This window comes from Oratosquilla oratoria, chromosome 36, assembly GCF_046742065.1.
Source record: "Oratosquilla oratoria isolate Oo_2021 chromosome 36, ASM4674206v1, whole genome shotgun sequence".
Taxonomy (NCBI): Eukaryota; Metazoa; Arthropoda; class Malacostraca; order Stomatopoda; family Squillidae; genus Oratosquilla; species Oratosquilla oratoria.
In genome coordinates, this window is record NC_134812.1 from 40,904,598 (window position 1) to 40,918,634 (window position 14,037).

Consider the following 14,037-nt stretch of genomic DNA (forward strand, 5'->3'; position numbering starts at 1 on the left):
GCAAATTTGGAAAGAGTAGATTTTAGTCCATGGTCTATATCATTTATATATACTATGAATAGAAGTGGCCCAAGAACGGAGCCCTGAGGAACTCCACTTGTAATATTTTCCATCTAGAAGTTTTTCCATTTAAAACAACTCTCTGTTTTCGACCATTCAACCACTTACTAGTCCAACCTAATAGGCTACCACGTATTCCGTGTAAAGTTAATTTAGTAAGTAGTTTTTCGTGTGGGACGGTATCTAAAGCTTTTGCAAAGTCGAGATATATTAAATCTATATTGTTTCTTTTGTCATAATTCGAGACAATTGTGTTGTAGAATTCGAGTAAGTTAGTCACGCAAGAACGTTTCCGTCTGAAACCATGCTGGCTATCATTTATCAAACGGTTACTTTCTAAATGATGTTCGATAGCACCTCTGATGATACATACATATACATACATATACCAAGGCTTTTTTCCCCTTACAAGGGAGGTAGCCAAAAAGAAAAAGGCATAAAATCATTCCCACCCATTCCATCCCTGAATACACTCCACACCCCTTCACCCTCCCTCCCATCTAAGCACCTCCTAAATGACGGGTCATACCTGCACCTTGTCCACTGCCCTGGGTCAGAAGCAGTGTCGCAGGACACAGCACATCCACAGCAAGGCCGCTTCATTAAATCGGCGACCCCCACTCTCCGTCCCCCCATTGCATAAAAGGAGAGGACGGGGAGAAATCCCTTCGGGCTGCGTCTAAATTTTCTCACACATACTACCTCACCCCCCATCCCCCCGCCAATTCCACCTCATGCAATCACAACATCATCCATATACAACCATTCTCCACTCACCCCTGTCTTCTGTCCTCTCCCGTCCTTCCTCAACAAACATTCCCATCTTCCCCAAAGCCCCCATCACCCCATCCATCCACCTCATCCTAGGACGTCCCCTCATGTTCACTCCCTCCACATCTGCCTTCCACACCTCTTTTACTAGTCTTTCTTCACTCATTCTTTCCATGTGTCCAAACCATCCTAATACTCTTTCATCAACCCTATCTCCCAGCTCCTTTTCCACCCCTGTTCTCCTCCTCACCTCCTCATGTCTCACTCTATCTAGCCTAGTAACCCCCATCATACTTCTCAGACACCTCATCTCAAACACATTCAAAACTCCTTCTCTCTTCTTCTCTCATGTTCCATGTTTCTGCTCCATACAGTGCTGTTGGCACAATCACTCCTTCATACAGTCTCCTCTTAGCATCCATTCCCAAATGTCTATTCCTCATTACATTCTTTAATCCACCAAGGCATTTACTCGCTTCTCTCAATCTACATTCTACCTCCACCTTCACTCCACCTTTCCCTGCCACATTTGCACCCAAGTATCTAAAACTATCCACTTCCTCCAGTCTCTCTCCCTTAATGTTCACTTCCAGTCTACTGCCACTTTCACCCCTTGTACATCTCATCACCTTACTTTTACCCACATTTATCTTTAGCTTTCTTCTATCACATACTCTCCCAAACTCTGCCACCAACTTCCTCAATCCCTCCTCCGATCCTGCCACAAGCGCATTGTCGTCCGCAAACAACAGCTGGCTCACCTCCCACTTTTCTCCATTTTCTTTAACCATCTCCAATCCCTTGCCCACTACCCTTGCATTTACCTCTCGCACTACCCCATCCATGTATAAGTTGAACAGCCAGGGCGACATAACACATCCTTGACGAAGTCCCACCTTTTCCTCGAACTCTCTCCATTTCCAGTCCTGACACAAGCTCTACTACTCTCATAAAAACTCTTGACAGCTCCCAAAAGCTTTCCTCCTATCCCGTATATCTGCATAACCTACCACAGTGCCTTTCTGTCTACCCTATCATAAGCCTTTTCCAGATCCATAAAAGCCTAAAAAACATCCTTCCCCTTTCCTATAGCTTTCTCACATATCTGTCTTATCACAAAAATCTGATCTACACAACCTCTACCTGTCCTAAATCCACACTGTTCCTCACCAATTACTCCCTCTGTTCCTCTCCTAATCCTCTCAATCAAGATCCTCCCATAAGCCTTCCCAACTACACTTAACAAGCTAATCCCTCTGAAACTACTACATTCACACTTGTCCCTTTCTCCTTTGTAAAGTGGAACTATACAGGCACTCCTCCAGTCTTCCGGCACTCTACCCTCTCTCCAGCAAACATTAAATAACCTCACCAACCAGTCCACCATCACTGTACCTCCCTTTTTCAGACATTCCGCATGGCATCCATCCAGACCAGGTGCCTTACCTGCTTTCATCATCTTAACAACTGCATTCACCTCATCCTTCCTTATTTCTCCTCCATTTTCCTCACTCATCACGGTCATTTTCTTCGCATTTCCCACTGCAGCTATCTTTCCTTCCCTATCCTCCTTCACATTTAGCAACTCCCTAAAATATTCTGCCCATCTTCCCCTTACTGCCTTCTCTTCCATTATCATCTCTCCATCTGCACCTTTTACCTTTTCTTCTCTACTTGATTCGCCTCCTCTTCCTCTCTTAACTTCTTTCCAAAACATCTTTTTATTACTTTCAAAATTTTCTGTCAAACTCTTACCCCATTTCACATCTGCTCTCCTCTTTGCAACCTTTACCTTTTGCTTTACTTCTCTTTTCTTTTCTTTGTGCCTCTCATATGACTCCCTCGTCCTATTTTGTAACCAATCTGTGAAAGCTCGCTTCTTCTCTTCTGCAACCTTCTTTGTTTCCTCATCCCACCATTCACTACCCTTTCTTCTATTTCCCCCTGTCCTTCTTGTTCCACACACCATCCTTGCACACTTTATGACTCCCTCCTTGAACCATCTCTGATGATAGTTTCCATTATTTTTCCTACGATTGAAGTCAAACTTATAGGCCTATAGTTATTTGGCTTCTTTTTGTCACCTTTTTTGAATATGGGAGTAACGTTAGCTAGCTTCCATTCTCTTGGGACATCTCCGGATATGATGGCTTTCTTGAAAATAATTTATAATGGAACAACAATCTCATTTTTCATTTCCTTTAAGATTCTTGGATGCCAACACACACACACACACACACACACACACACACACACACACACACACACACACACACACACACACACACACACACACACACACACACACACACACACACACACACATTGGTTTAATTGATTGTTTATCTAAGACTAACCATGAAATTTCTGACCTGAAAAAAGCTAACTTGGATCTTACAAACGAAATTAAAGAAATGAAAAGAGACATAAATGAACTGAAGAATGATAATGAAAAGAAGAAAACTAATGATAATAATAGCGAAAATCTAAAGCAAGAAGTGAACAACAAATTCCAAGAATTGACACAAAAGATCGAAGAAAACTTAGGTGGGGACAGTATCCAGGAAATTAAGAAGTGGAAAGAAAATATTGAAAATAAAGAAATTGCTTTCAAAGAAATAGTCAAGCAGCAAATGCAAGATAATGCAAAAGACACAATCATTCAAGTGATTAACGAAAAAGCAAATTGGGTCAGGGACACAGTAGATAGGAAAAAATGTATTGTGGTTTATGGGCTTAAAGAAAAACAAGGATTGGCGAGGTACATGAGAGAAAAAGAAGAAAAAGAGACAGCAGTAGAAATCCTTAATGAAATTCAGGGGGGAGATAGTGATTCAGGCACAGACTTAGAAGAGACTTACAGAATTGGTCGCTATACTAAGGATAGGAATCGACCTCTAAAGATAAAACTAAGGTCACAAGTGGTAGTAGAAGACATATTTGAAAAAGTAGGTAACTTGGCAAAGAGTGAAAAATACAATAAGATATGGATAAAAAGAGAAATGAGTACTGAGGAATTAGAAAAAGAAAGGGCGCTAAGAGAAGAAGCAAAGGAAAAAAACTTGAAAAGATCGGAGACAGAATGCAAAGAATTCCAGTGGAGAGTAATAGACTTGAGATTAAGACAATGGCGCTTCAAAACGAACAAAACAAGGGAAGAAGAAACCAGGGAGAAGGAAGAAAATTAAAAGTGGCCTATACCAACATTGACGGACTAATTTCGGGACTGAACGAACTCAATGATTATCTGTTAGAAGCAAAACCAGACATAATGGGAATTGTAGAGACTAAACTAAGAGGTGAAATACCATCCACTGTTATCGGACAAGGTTTATACAACTACTGGATAAAAAACAGGGACAAGAAACAGGGAGGGGGAATCATGTTCTTGGCCAAGAAAGACCTAAAGGTGACAAAAATTGCAGAGGGCAAAGGTAATGCTGAATTGATCATGATAAAAGTCGAAGGCAAGAATATGAAAAGTAGAAAGTTTGTGGTGACTTATGTGCCTCCAAAAACAAGCGCTTGGAAAGAAATTGAACATAAAAAAATGCTAGATGACACAAGAAAATCACTCAATGAGATACTAATGGGTAAGGGTAATCTGGTAGTTATGGGGGACTTCAATTGCAAAGAAATTTGTTGGGACAGCATGACAGTGCAAGGAGGAGATGACTCGTGGGGCAATGTACTGCTAGATATGACCATGGAGTACACAATGACCCAATGGGTCCATGAAAACACAAGGTACAGAAATAATGAAGAGCCATCGAAACTAGATCTAATATTTACAACAGAGCCTGAAATAGTGCATAAAGTCCAGTATGAGACACCAATTGGAAAGAGTGACCATGTACTCATCGAAACTATACTAAAGGAAGAAATAGACATAGAGAGGAACGAAAAGCATAGGAAAGGAAGACTGAGGTACAACAAAACAGACTTTACAAAACTAAAGACATTCTTCCGGAATGCAAACTGGGAAATATTTTACAGGGAAGAAACAGCAGTGGAAGAGAAATGGAATATATTGATGGAAAACTACAATGAAGGGGTAAACAGGCATGTACCAAGACAAAAGCGAGAGAGAGAGTACATTAAATGTTGGTTCAACAAAAGATGCAGTGAGGCAAAAGACAGAAGGGACAAAGCTTGGAAAAAGTGGAGAAAAGACAAAAAACAAAGCAAATGGCAAATTTATGTTAACTATAGAAATGAGTATGTTAATGTGAGAAGAGAGGAGAAAAGGAACCATGAGAAGGATATTATAGACAAATGCAAAGAGCAACCCAAACTATTCTATCGGTATGTGAATGGTAAACTTAAAAACAAACAGGAATTGGTGAAACTATGCCAAGGAAACATAGAATACACAGAAGATTTAGAGATGGCCGAAGTCATGAACAATCACTTTAAATCTGTTTTCACCAGAGAGAAAATACTGAATTGTGACATAGACAAAAACAAGAAATCTCCCCTCATGAATGAGTTTACAGCATCACTAAAGGAAATATCAGAACATTTATCAAGGCTGGATGTCAGAAAATCACATGGCCCGGACGGTATTGCAAATTGGATTCTAAAGGAGTGCAAAGAAGAACTAACAGACAAAATACACATCTTAATAAACAGCTCACTCAAAGAAGGAAAGATACCCGAGGACTGGAAAAACGCTAACATTGTACCAATACACAAAGGAGGAAACAAAGAAGAACCCACCAACTATAGGCCAGTATCACTAACAAGCACCATTGCCAAAATTTGTGAGAAAATAATCAAGAATAGATGGGTAAAACATCTGGAAGACAATGACATATTAAACCCAAGACAATTCGGATTCAGACAAGGAAGATCATGCTCCACAAACTTAATATGCTTTTACTCAAGACTAATAGACATAGTGCAAGAAAGAAATGGATGGGCTGATTGTGCATTCCTAGACTTGCAAAAAGCCTTTGACAAAGTACCACACAGAAAACTACTAAAAAAACTGGAACACATAGGAGGAATACAGGGAAACCTACTAAAATGGATAGAGGACTTTCTGACTGGTAGAAAGATGAGAGTAGTGCTCAGAGAAAAATATTCAGACTGGAAAGAGGTGATCAGTGGAGTACCGCAAGGATCTGTGCTGGCACCAATAATGTTTGCTATCTATATGAATGACATGGATGAGGACGTGAACTGCTACATGAGCTTCTTTGCCGATGACGCCAAACTGCTAAGGAAAATAGAAACTGATGAGGACTGTGAAGCACTGCAAGAAGACCTAAATAGGGTATGGAACTGGAGTCAGAAATGGGAAGTGGACTTTAATACTAAGAAGTGTAGCATAATGGAGTTTGGAAAAAGCAAAAACAGAATATCAGGAAAATATACAATTGGAACCAAAGAAGTAAAGAAAGTAGGATCCGAAAAAGATTTGGGAGTAATTATCACGAACGACTTGTCCTATGATATACAGATTAACAAAATTGTCGGGGAGACTTACAACTTGCTAAGATCAATAAAAGTGGCGTTTACATACTTGGACGAAGACATGATGAAAAAAATATTGGTTACATTGATAAGGCCTAGATTAGAGTATGCAGCGACATTGTGGTCCCCCAGTACCAAAAAGAATATAAAGAAAATAGAAAGAATCCAAAGAGCAGCTACAAAAATGGCACCTGCACTTGCAAACCTATCATACGAAGAGAGATTGGCTAAACTGGAGTTACCGACACTGGAGCAAAGAAGAGAGAGAGGTGACCTATTGACCATCTACAGAATCATGAAAGGCACAGAGGTACTCGATAGTGAGAACTTACTTAACTGGGACAAAAGAAACACAAGAGGACATGGAAAGAAAATAAAAAAACATAGCTATAGAAGAGAACTGAAGAAAAACAGTTTTCCTCATAGAGTTTTGGACACTTGGAACAAACTGGACAATGAAATAGTATGCGCAAAAACCATTCATGAGTTTAAAAACAAACTAGACACTGCAAGATACAAAGGCGGGACAACACGAGCATAGCTCCCCTTCCCGCAAAATACAACTAGGTAAATACACACACACACACACACACATATATATATATATATATATATATATATATATATATATATATATGTATATGTATATATATATATATATATATATACACGCACATATACATATTGACATATGCTGATTTTGCAGTTTGGCAATGTGCGACCAGGTGTCCGGCCACTCGGCCCAGATGCCCGCTGTGGGGTCAGATGCACTTGGCGCCAATGACCACTGTGAGGTCAAAACACATTGGGGAGTCCCTTGGGAGTTCTCTGAGGACGTCAGTTCGTTCCATCCTGCACTAAATGCGTGCGTGCGCGCGTGTGCACGCTAGACATCTGATGGATTGAATATTGTCTTCAGTCGTCTTGCAACAATAGTTTTGTTATTAATTCATTTTGATTGTCTAATCATGTGGTTATCATAATCAATGAGGAGCATACTCTGGGGTGCACCTAGATTCACTTACACTCAAGCTCCCATGCAGTTACCATTTCCATCCCAAACATCTCTCCTGCGGAGATGACCCTGTGAGCTGGTTGGATGCAAAGTCATTATATCAATCAATCAGTTAATTAATCATCCATTTTGTGCCCACTGATGAACAAAGGCCTCATATCATTCCATGACTCGTAGGATTGCTCCTACCTCTGTCACGTCACTCCTGCAAACTTCTCTATCGTGTACCTTCACCTTCTCTCTGGCTAAATGACATGACCTTAGTGTTGCTCCCAATGGATGATCCGCAACGACATTTATCTTTTTTTTCATTAATACATACATACATACATACATACATACACACACATACATACATACATACATACATACACACATACATAATACATATACCAACGGCTTTTCCCCCTTTACAATGGAGGTAGCCAAAGAGCTAAGGCATAAAATCCACTCCACTCCCATTCACCACCCCTTCCTCCCTCTTTCCTTGGCTCCTGGATAACGGGTCATCCCTGCATCTCGCCCACTGCTCAGTGTCAGAAACAGTGTCGCAAGACACAACACATCCACAGAAAGGCCGCTCCACTTAATAGGTGGCCCCCCTCCATCCTCTCATGAAGAAAAGGAGAAGACGGGGAGAAATTCCTTCGGGCTGCATCAAAATACCATTCACATACTCTCATACTCCCTCACCCCCCATCCACACCCACTCCCTTCCATGCATCACAGCATCATCCATACGCAACCATTATCCATTCACCCCTATCTTATGTCTGCTCCCTCCCTTCCTGAGCAGACATTCCCCTCTTTCCCAATGTCCCTTTTACCCCATCCACCCATCTCATCCTTGGTTGCCCCCTCATGTTCACTCCTTCCACCTCAGCCCAAACTATCCCAATGTTTTTATTTTCATCAACCCTATCTCGCAACTCCCACTCCACTCCTCCTCGTTTCTCACTCTATCCAACGTAGTAACCCCTACCATACTTCTCAGGCATTTCATCTCAAACACATTCAAACTCCTCTCTTATGTTCCATGTTTCTGTCCCACACAGCGTTGTCGGCACAATCACTCCTTCATACAACCTCCTTTTAGTATCTATTCCCAAATACTTATTTCTCATTACACTTTTTTAATCCCCAAAGCCATTTACTCGCTTCTTTCAATCTACATTCTACCTCCACCTCCACTCCTCCCTTTCCTGCCACATTCGCACCAAAGTTTCTAAAGCTATCCACTTCCTCCAGTCTCGCTCAGTACTTACTTTTAATTTGCTGCCACTTTCTCCCTTCGTACATCTCATCACCTTACTTTTACCCATATTTATCTCCAACTTCTTTCGCACACATTTCCAGTAATAATAATGATAATTATAATAATGATAATAATAATAATAATAATAATAATAATAATAATAATAATAATAATAATAATAATAATAATAATAATAATAATAATAATAATAATAATAATAATAATAATAATAATAATAATAATGATAAACAGGTAAACATTCATGTTAAATAACAGAGACGCTTTTTTTCATTATTTTCAATATATGAATTTGAGTCGAAAAAAATGAAGACGGCGACAAAGACAACGACGACGATGCTTTATTTATCTATTTATCTGTATATTTGTTGGATTGGGAAATTTAGATATATATTTGCCTATTGATTCATTAATTCATTTATTTATCTGTGTATCTATTTACTTATTCATCCATTCATTTATTCATTAATGTATTTATTCATTATCCATTTATTTATATATCTATTACATGATTAATGTATTCATTCATTTATCTTTTTATTTGCTTATTTATTCATCTATTCATCCACTAGCTTTACTTCAGCTCTGAAAGAATAAATGGTGAGGGAGCGGATGCTGGGCGACGGATGTTGGTCACATCCAGCTATTGTGGGGGCGTGTTGATGGCGGGGGGGCGGTGGATAAATAATCTCCCAACAAGAGAATGTTTCCAAATCATAATTCAACATCATAAGGCAATGACTGCAAATATCATGCGATATTTTCTTCGGTTGTGTTGGATTGATCGCATACGTGATGAAACGGGACATGACGTGTGTAAGTAGACACGTGCGTACGCAACATCATTTCTGTTTACATACGATTTGCTCAAGCACACACGCACGCACACAGAGTACGTGTGAACGCGCCTTTATATACTCAGCACTCAAAACACAACTCCCAACGCAGCTGGGAGGAAGTTGATATAGTCCTTATTTTTTCTGGAAAGATGGCTTATTATAGAGCATATCATCTGTGTATACAATTTTAAGATTATTAATAAACCTATATCTAGAAATGGGAAGGGCAGGGAGAAGGGCGTGTATGATTATTCTCTACATTCCTATCAACGCCCCAGAATGCTGAGCGCGAAGTCGTTGCGTTCGAGTTTTGAACAAAAAGCGGAGTGTGAGACGACATGAGCGCTCTCCTTCACCAGGAGGGGAGACCCGGAATAACAAACGTTTATTTGCCTGGTGGCCGGTTCCTATTGTGCTCTGGAGTCATTTACCAGCGTGATATCATCCGACAACCACGCCCACAGAGGCTTGGACCGCTGAGGAGTTGATGATATTACCGTTGCGCTGCATCTTTACTGCATCGTACTTTTTCACAATGAATTATATACTTTCAATCAAGCCGAATCGTTCGACGTTTCATCTGCATGCTTTTTTTTTTTTACAATTTCCCACATAGGGGACAAAGAAAGATAAATGTAATTTTTTGGATGAAGTGTTGGGATGAAGGAAATCATACTAATATATCATTTCAATCTGTCGCCTGGTGAATTAATTCAATTCATGCCAGCACCTGTTACAATTGATCCGTACACTATGAAAATGATGACTAACATAGTGTTGAAATGTCAATATTGATGATTTTGATGATAATAGTGATGATAATGATAACGATAATGGTGATGCTGATTATGCCACTATATACATTTTGGCATCGTTTTGTATGATGACTGAATTCATAAACTGGAATTCGTAATAGAGAATACATGGTACCCACGTGATTTTTTTTTCGGTAGTATATATATAAATAAATAGGTAAATGGACGAACAACAACAATAAATTATAAAAAACAAATATAGAGATAGATAAAATAGTAATCATATAATCAGACAAATTTGAAGGAAATTAGTGAATAAATCAATAAAACAAATAGATGATTAGGTAGATAAATAAACATACATATAAATAAGAATATGAATTGATATATATATATATATATATATATATATATATATATATATATATATATATATATATATATATATATATAAGGAAATAAACAGCTATATAGATGACCACATAAATTATATTGTATGTAAAAACCAAGTATTTGAGTAAACAAATAAATGACTGGATAAATAGATAACTTTCGATTGTCATATTTCCTAATTATTAGGAAGTGGGGGCTGAGTGTTGATTCAAATCAATGGCCCTTCTTTCTCCCAAATAATTGGAATATTACCGCTACTAGCGCTACTATTCTTGTGATAATTTCCGCGCCCCCTCATTAAGATAGTTGTGCGAATAATTTTGTTTGCAATTTTTTTCTGTTATTGGAGAAATGTACTTAGTATATAAGGAAAAACGAAATATGTATGCAAATATTTATCATATGCCCCCAATATCGTGTCATTTTGGTCCTACACCATCATTTAAAAAAGTAATTGTCTCTGCGAATCCTCCTGTCTACGCAGCGAAAACGATGCCTGTTCTTACAAAAGAAAATCATATGCACACGAATTATCTTCGAAAAATAATTCTCTTAGATATTTCATAAATATTCTGAGTGAAATAACGGCATGGAGGGCAAGCAGCCAGGGTAATGGATAGAATGGTTCGGTGGACAAATATAGTAGCATTCATTATGGGACGGATAATAATAATAATAATAATAATAATAATAATAATAATAATAATAATAATAATAATAATAATAATAATAATAATAGTAAAAATAATAATAATAATAATAATAATAATAATAATAATAATAATAATAATAATAATAATAATAATAATAATAATAATAATAATAATAATAATAATAATATTAATAATAATAATAATAATAATAATAATAATAATAATGATAGTGATAATAATAATAATAATAATAATAATAATAATAATAATAATAATAATAGTGGTAGTAGTAGTAATAATAATGATATAATAATGATAATAATAATAATAATAATAATAATAATAATAATAATAATAATAATAATAATAATAATAATAATAATAATAATAATAATAATAGTTTTATGTGGCATTGAATCAATATACATGAGGTGCAGATAATGAAGAGAACTCATAGTTCGAAATAAAAATTACAAATACCGAGGATTTATGGAATCAGGCTACAAACTTTTCAATATCGTTGGGGTGCCATGGAAATGAATATATAGCCCGCCGGCAGTCATACATAAAAAAAAAGGAATGTTCGGAAGGGGCAATTAATTTAATGTACGATCGCGTTTGTATTCGTCTGAGTAGCTTTAAATCCTGACTCGAATAATTTAGTTGACTACTTCGTTCGCACATACATAAGGATGGAAGTGGAAGATGAATGTAAGTTCTCTCAGCCATAGGGTTAATAAATATACAACTACAAATTGTACAATACTACTGTAAGTCTTAGGTCCAACGCCACAATCATTTATAAACCTACATCTACCCTTCCCGCCAAGTCAGGATCCACCACACTTTACATCAGCTGTGGTATTTGATATGATAAATATTGAATATCACATCACTTTTTTACAAGGGAAGCCGTATTTTGATCGTATTTTCCTCATTGTTCATCCCAATTTCTGATCATTCACCCGTTCAACATGAATTCCATAGAATATAGGTTCGAAATGAAATGCTATTACCACTTTTAAATAAGATTACATCATTGGCTTTTGTTTCGTTTATCCATCTGAGGTAGTGCCACAAAATGACAAATAATTTCCAAAACTTATTATTTTCTAGTTGGTGAGGTAACCGAACTTATTGACAACACATGTTACGACATCTGTTTACAAGTGAAATTGTATTTCTATTAGTAGTAATTCTTCTTGGCCTCTGTTCTACCTCGTATCATAATATCAGTTCTATTTAGACTTATTTATTATAAATATATTTTTTTCATTTTGAGTGTTATATTTGTAAATCTATTGTATAAATGTGGTACTTAGAGGCTATTCAACTTTTTTGTCGGAGGCTTGTTGTTCCCGCCAAAAGTTACACGCATAACATCCATGCTGCTGCTGAAATGGCATAACTAATATGTGCCATGATTAGTATCTTGCAATTTTCAGTGTTTTATAACTATGCAAATATTTCAACTGGTTATTTGCGTTTCCCTAAAACTTATAGAAATTATATATTTGGAAATAAAAGTAGACAGTCGTCTGCAGAGAATTTTCCCGGAGTGGAGTAAGTTTAGTCTTCTGAAAAGCTATTTCTTTAATACATGTTTATTTCAGATTATTAGCATGCAAAATGTCAAAAATATTCTTTTGGTCGTATATATAATACACCAGAATATATTAGCATAATTTGTTATCCTATTTGATTTACAGGTCTCAAGTTGTTAACTGCCGTGGAAACTCATTTGAGGCATCCAAAAGTTCCAGTACTGCACTGCTGACAGGCCTGGACCGCGCCATCGTTTTCACGTGGGGGCCGGGTACCCCACGTTTGTCTTGTATTTTGTATTTATTCTAGTGAATAACACCTTCAAAATGGATGTCCGTAAGCTAATAGAGATCCTAAGGGGTACGATAGACCCAAATCTTCGCCAACAGGCGGAGGACGAACTGACGCAGGTAAGGAATTCTGTCTCAGCAAATCTCGTTCTTCTATATCTGACCCACGACATGAGCGGCGGGTGGGAGGAGGGAGTAATGGTTGAAAATTTACCTCGCATATTTTGTGCCGTCGCAGACGCTGTCCCGAACAGCCTCATACAACTCATGCATACATATATAATATATTTTGTAGATATTGGAGACGAATATAATCTTCCTTCATTAGATATTTGTGGCAAAACTTCCCATGTGTGTGAATCCCATATTTGTATTACTTCCATGTGTTATCCAGCTGATGTGGAATGCACAAAGTGGCGCCCGCTAACAGCAACCCTCATACCTTCCACATAATTTCCTTGACCGTTCCTCCGTCTGAATAAGCTAAACAAGGGTTCATATGACGTGTAGGGGAACAAGATCGACGTATGAATACGAGTAGATTATACTGGCCTTGGGTGAAGAGGATGTCGGGTTTGTGGTTTTGGAGAACAGACCAACGGCCTGCTATTTCCCCACCCTACGGTCTTACAAAGGCCGTTAGCCGAATATGAAATTGGGAAATTGTAATGGAATTTCACATTTTACAGTTCCTACACGCTCAAGATTTATTGATAGACTTGGACTGAAAACACGTTACCAGAGAATTTTTGTTTTATAGCCTATAGGTGTGTGGTGTATTTAAATATATACTAGACATGCTCTTTTAGGATGATGATTATTATAATTTCTTTTTAGTTAACAGTTCAGTGGTCTAATATAATTATTAGATTGTGAGTAGGTGTGTGGCTGTAGTCTTTGTTGTGCATTATGGCTACTGTCTGTGGAAGTCATAGTAAAGATCATTAGATGGTCTTCCTCGGGTA

At 37.7% G+C, this 14,037-nt stretch overlaps 2 protein-coding genes across 3 annotated transcripts in view; both read left to right on the forward strand.

Annotated features, from left to right (window-relative positions):
• LOC143019121 (zinc finger MYM-type protein 1-like) overlaps positions 1–13,014 on the forward strand; it is a 73,649-nt gene extending 60,635 nt beyond the window's left edge. Inside the window, exons 4-5 of the mRNA XM_076174816.1 lie at positions 7,035–7,149; positions 12,947–13,014. Of these exons, the coding sequence (XP_076030931.1) occupies positions 7,035–7,149; positions 12,947–13,014 (183 nt within the window). The remainder of the gene's footprint in view (positions 1–7,034; positions 7,150–12,946) is intronic.
• Positions 12,997–14,037, forward strand: part of msk (importin-7 msk) — a 70,907-nt gene continuing 69,866 nt past the window's right edge. For both annotated transcript variants that reach the window (XM_076174651.1, XM_076174649.1), the window contains exon 1: positions 12,997–13,192. In XM_076174651.1, coding sequence (XP_076030766.1) covers positions 13,109–13,192 — 84 coding nt within the window. In that variant the 5' untranslated portion in view covers positions 12,997–13,108. The remainder of the gene's footprint in view (positions 13,193–14,037) is intronic.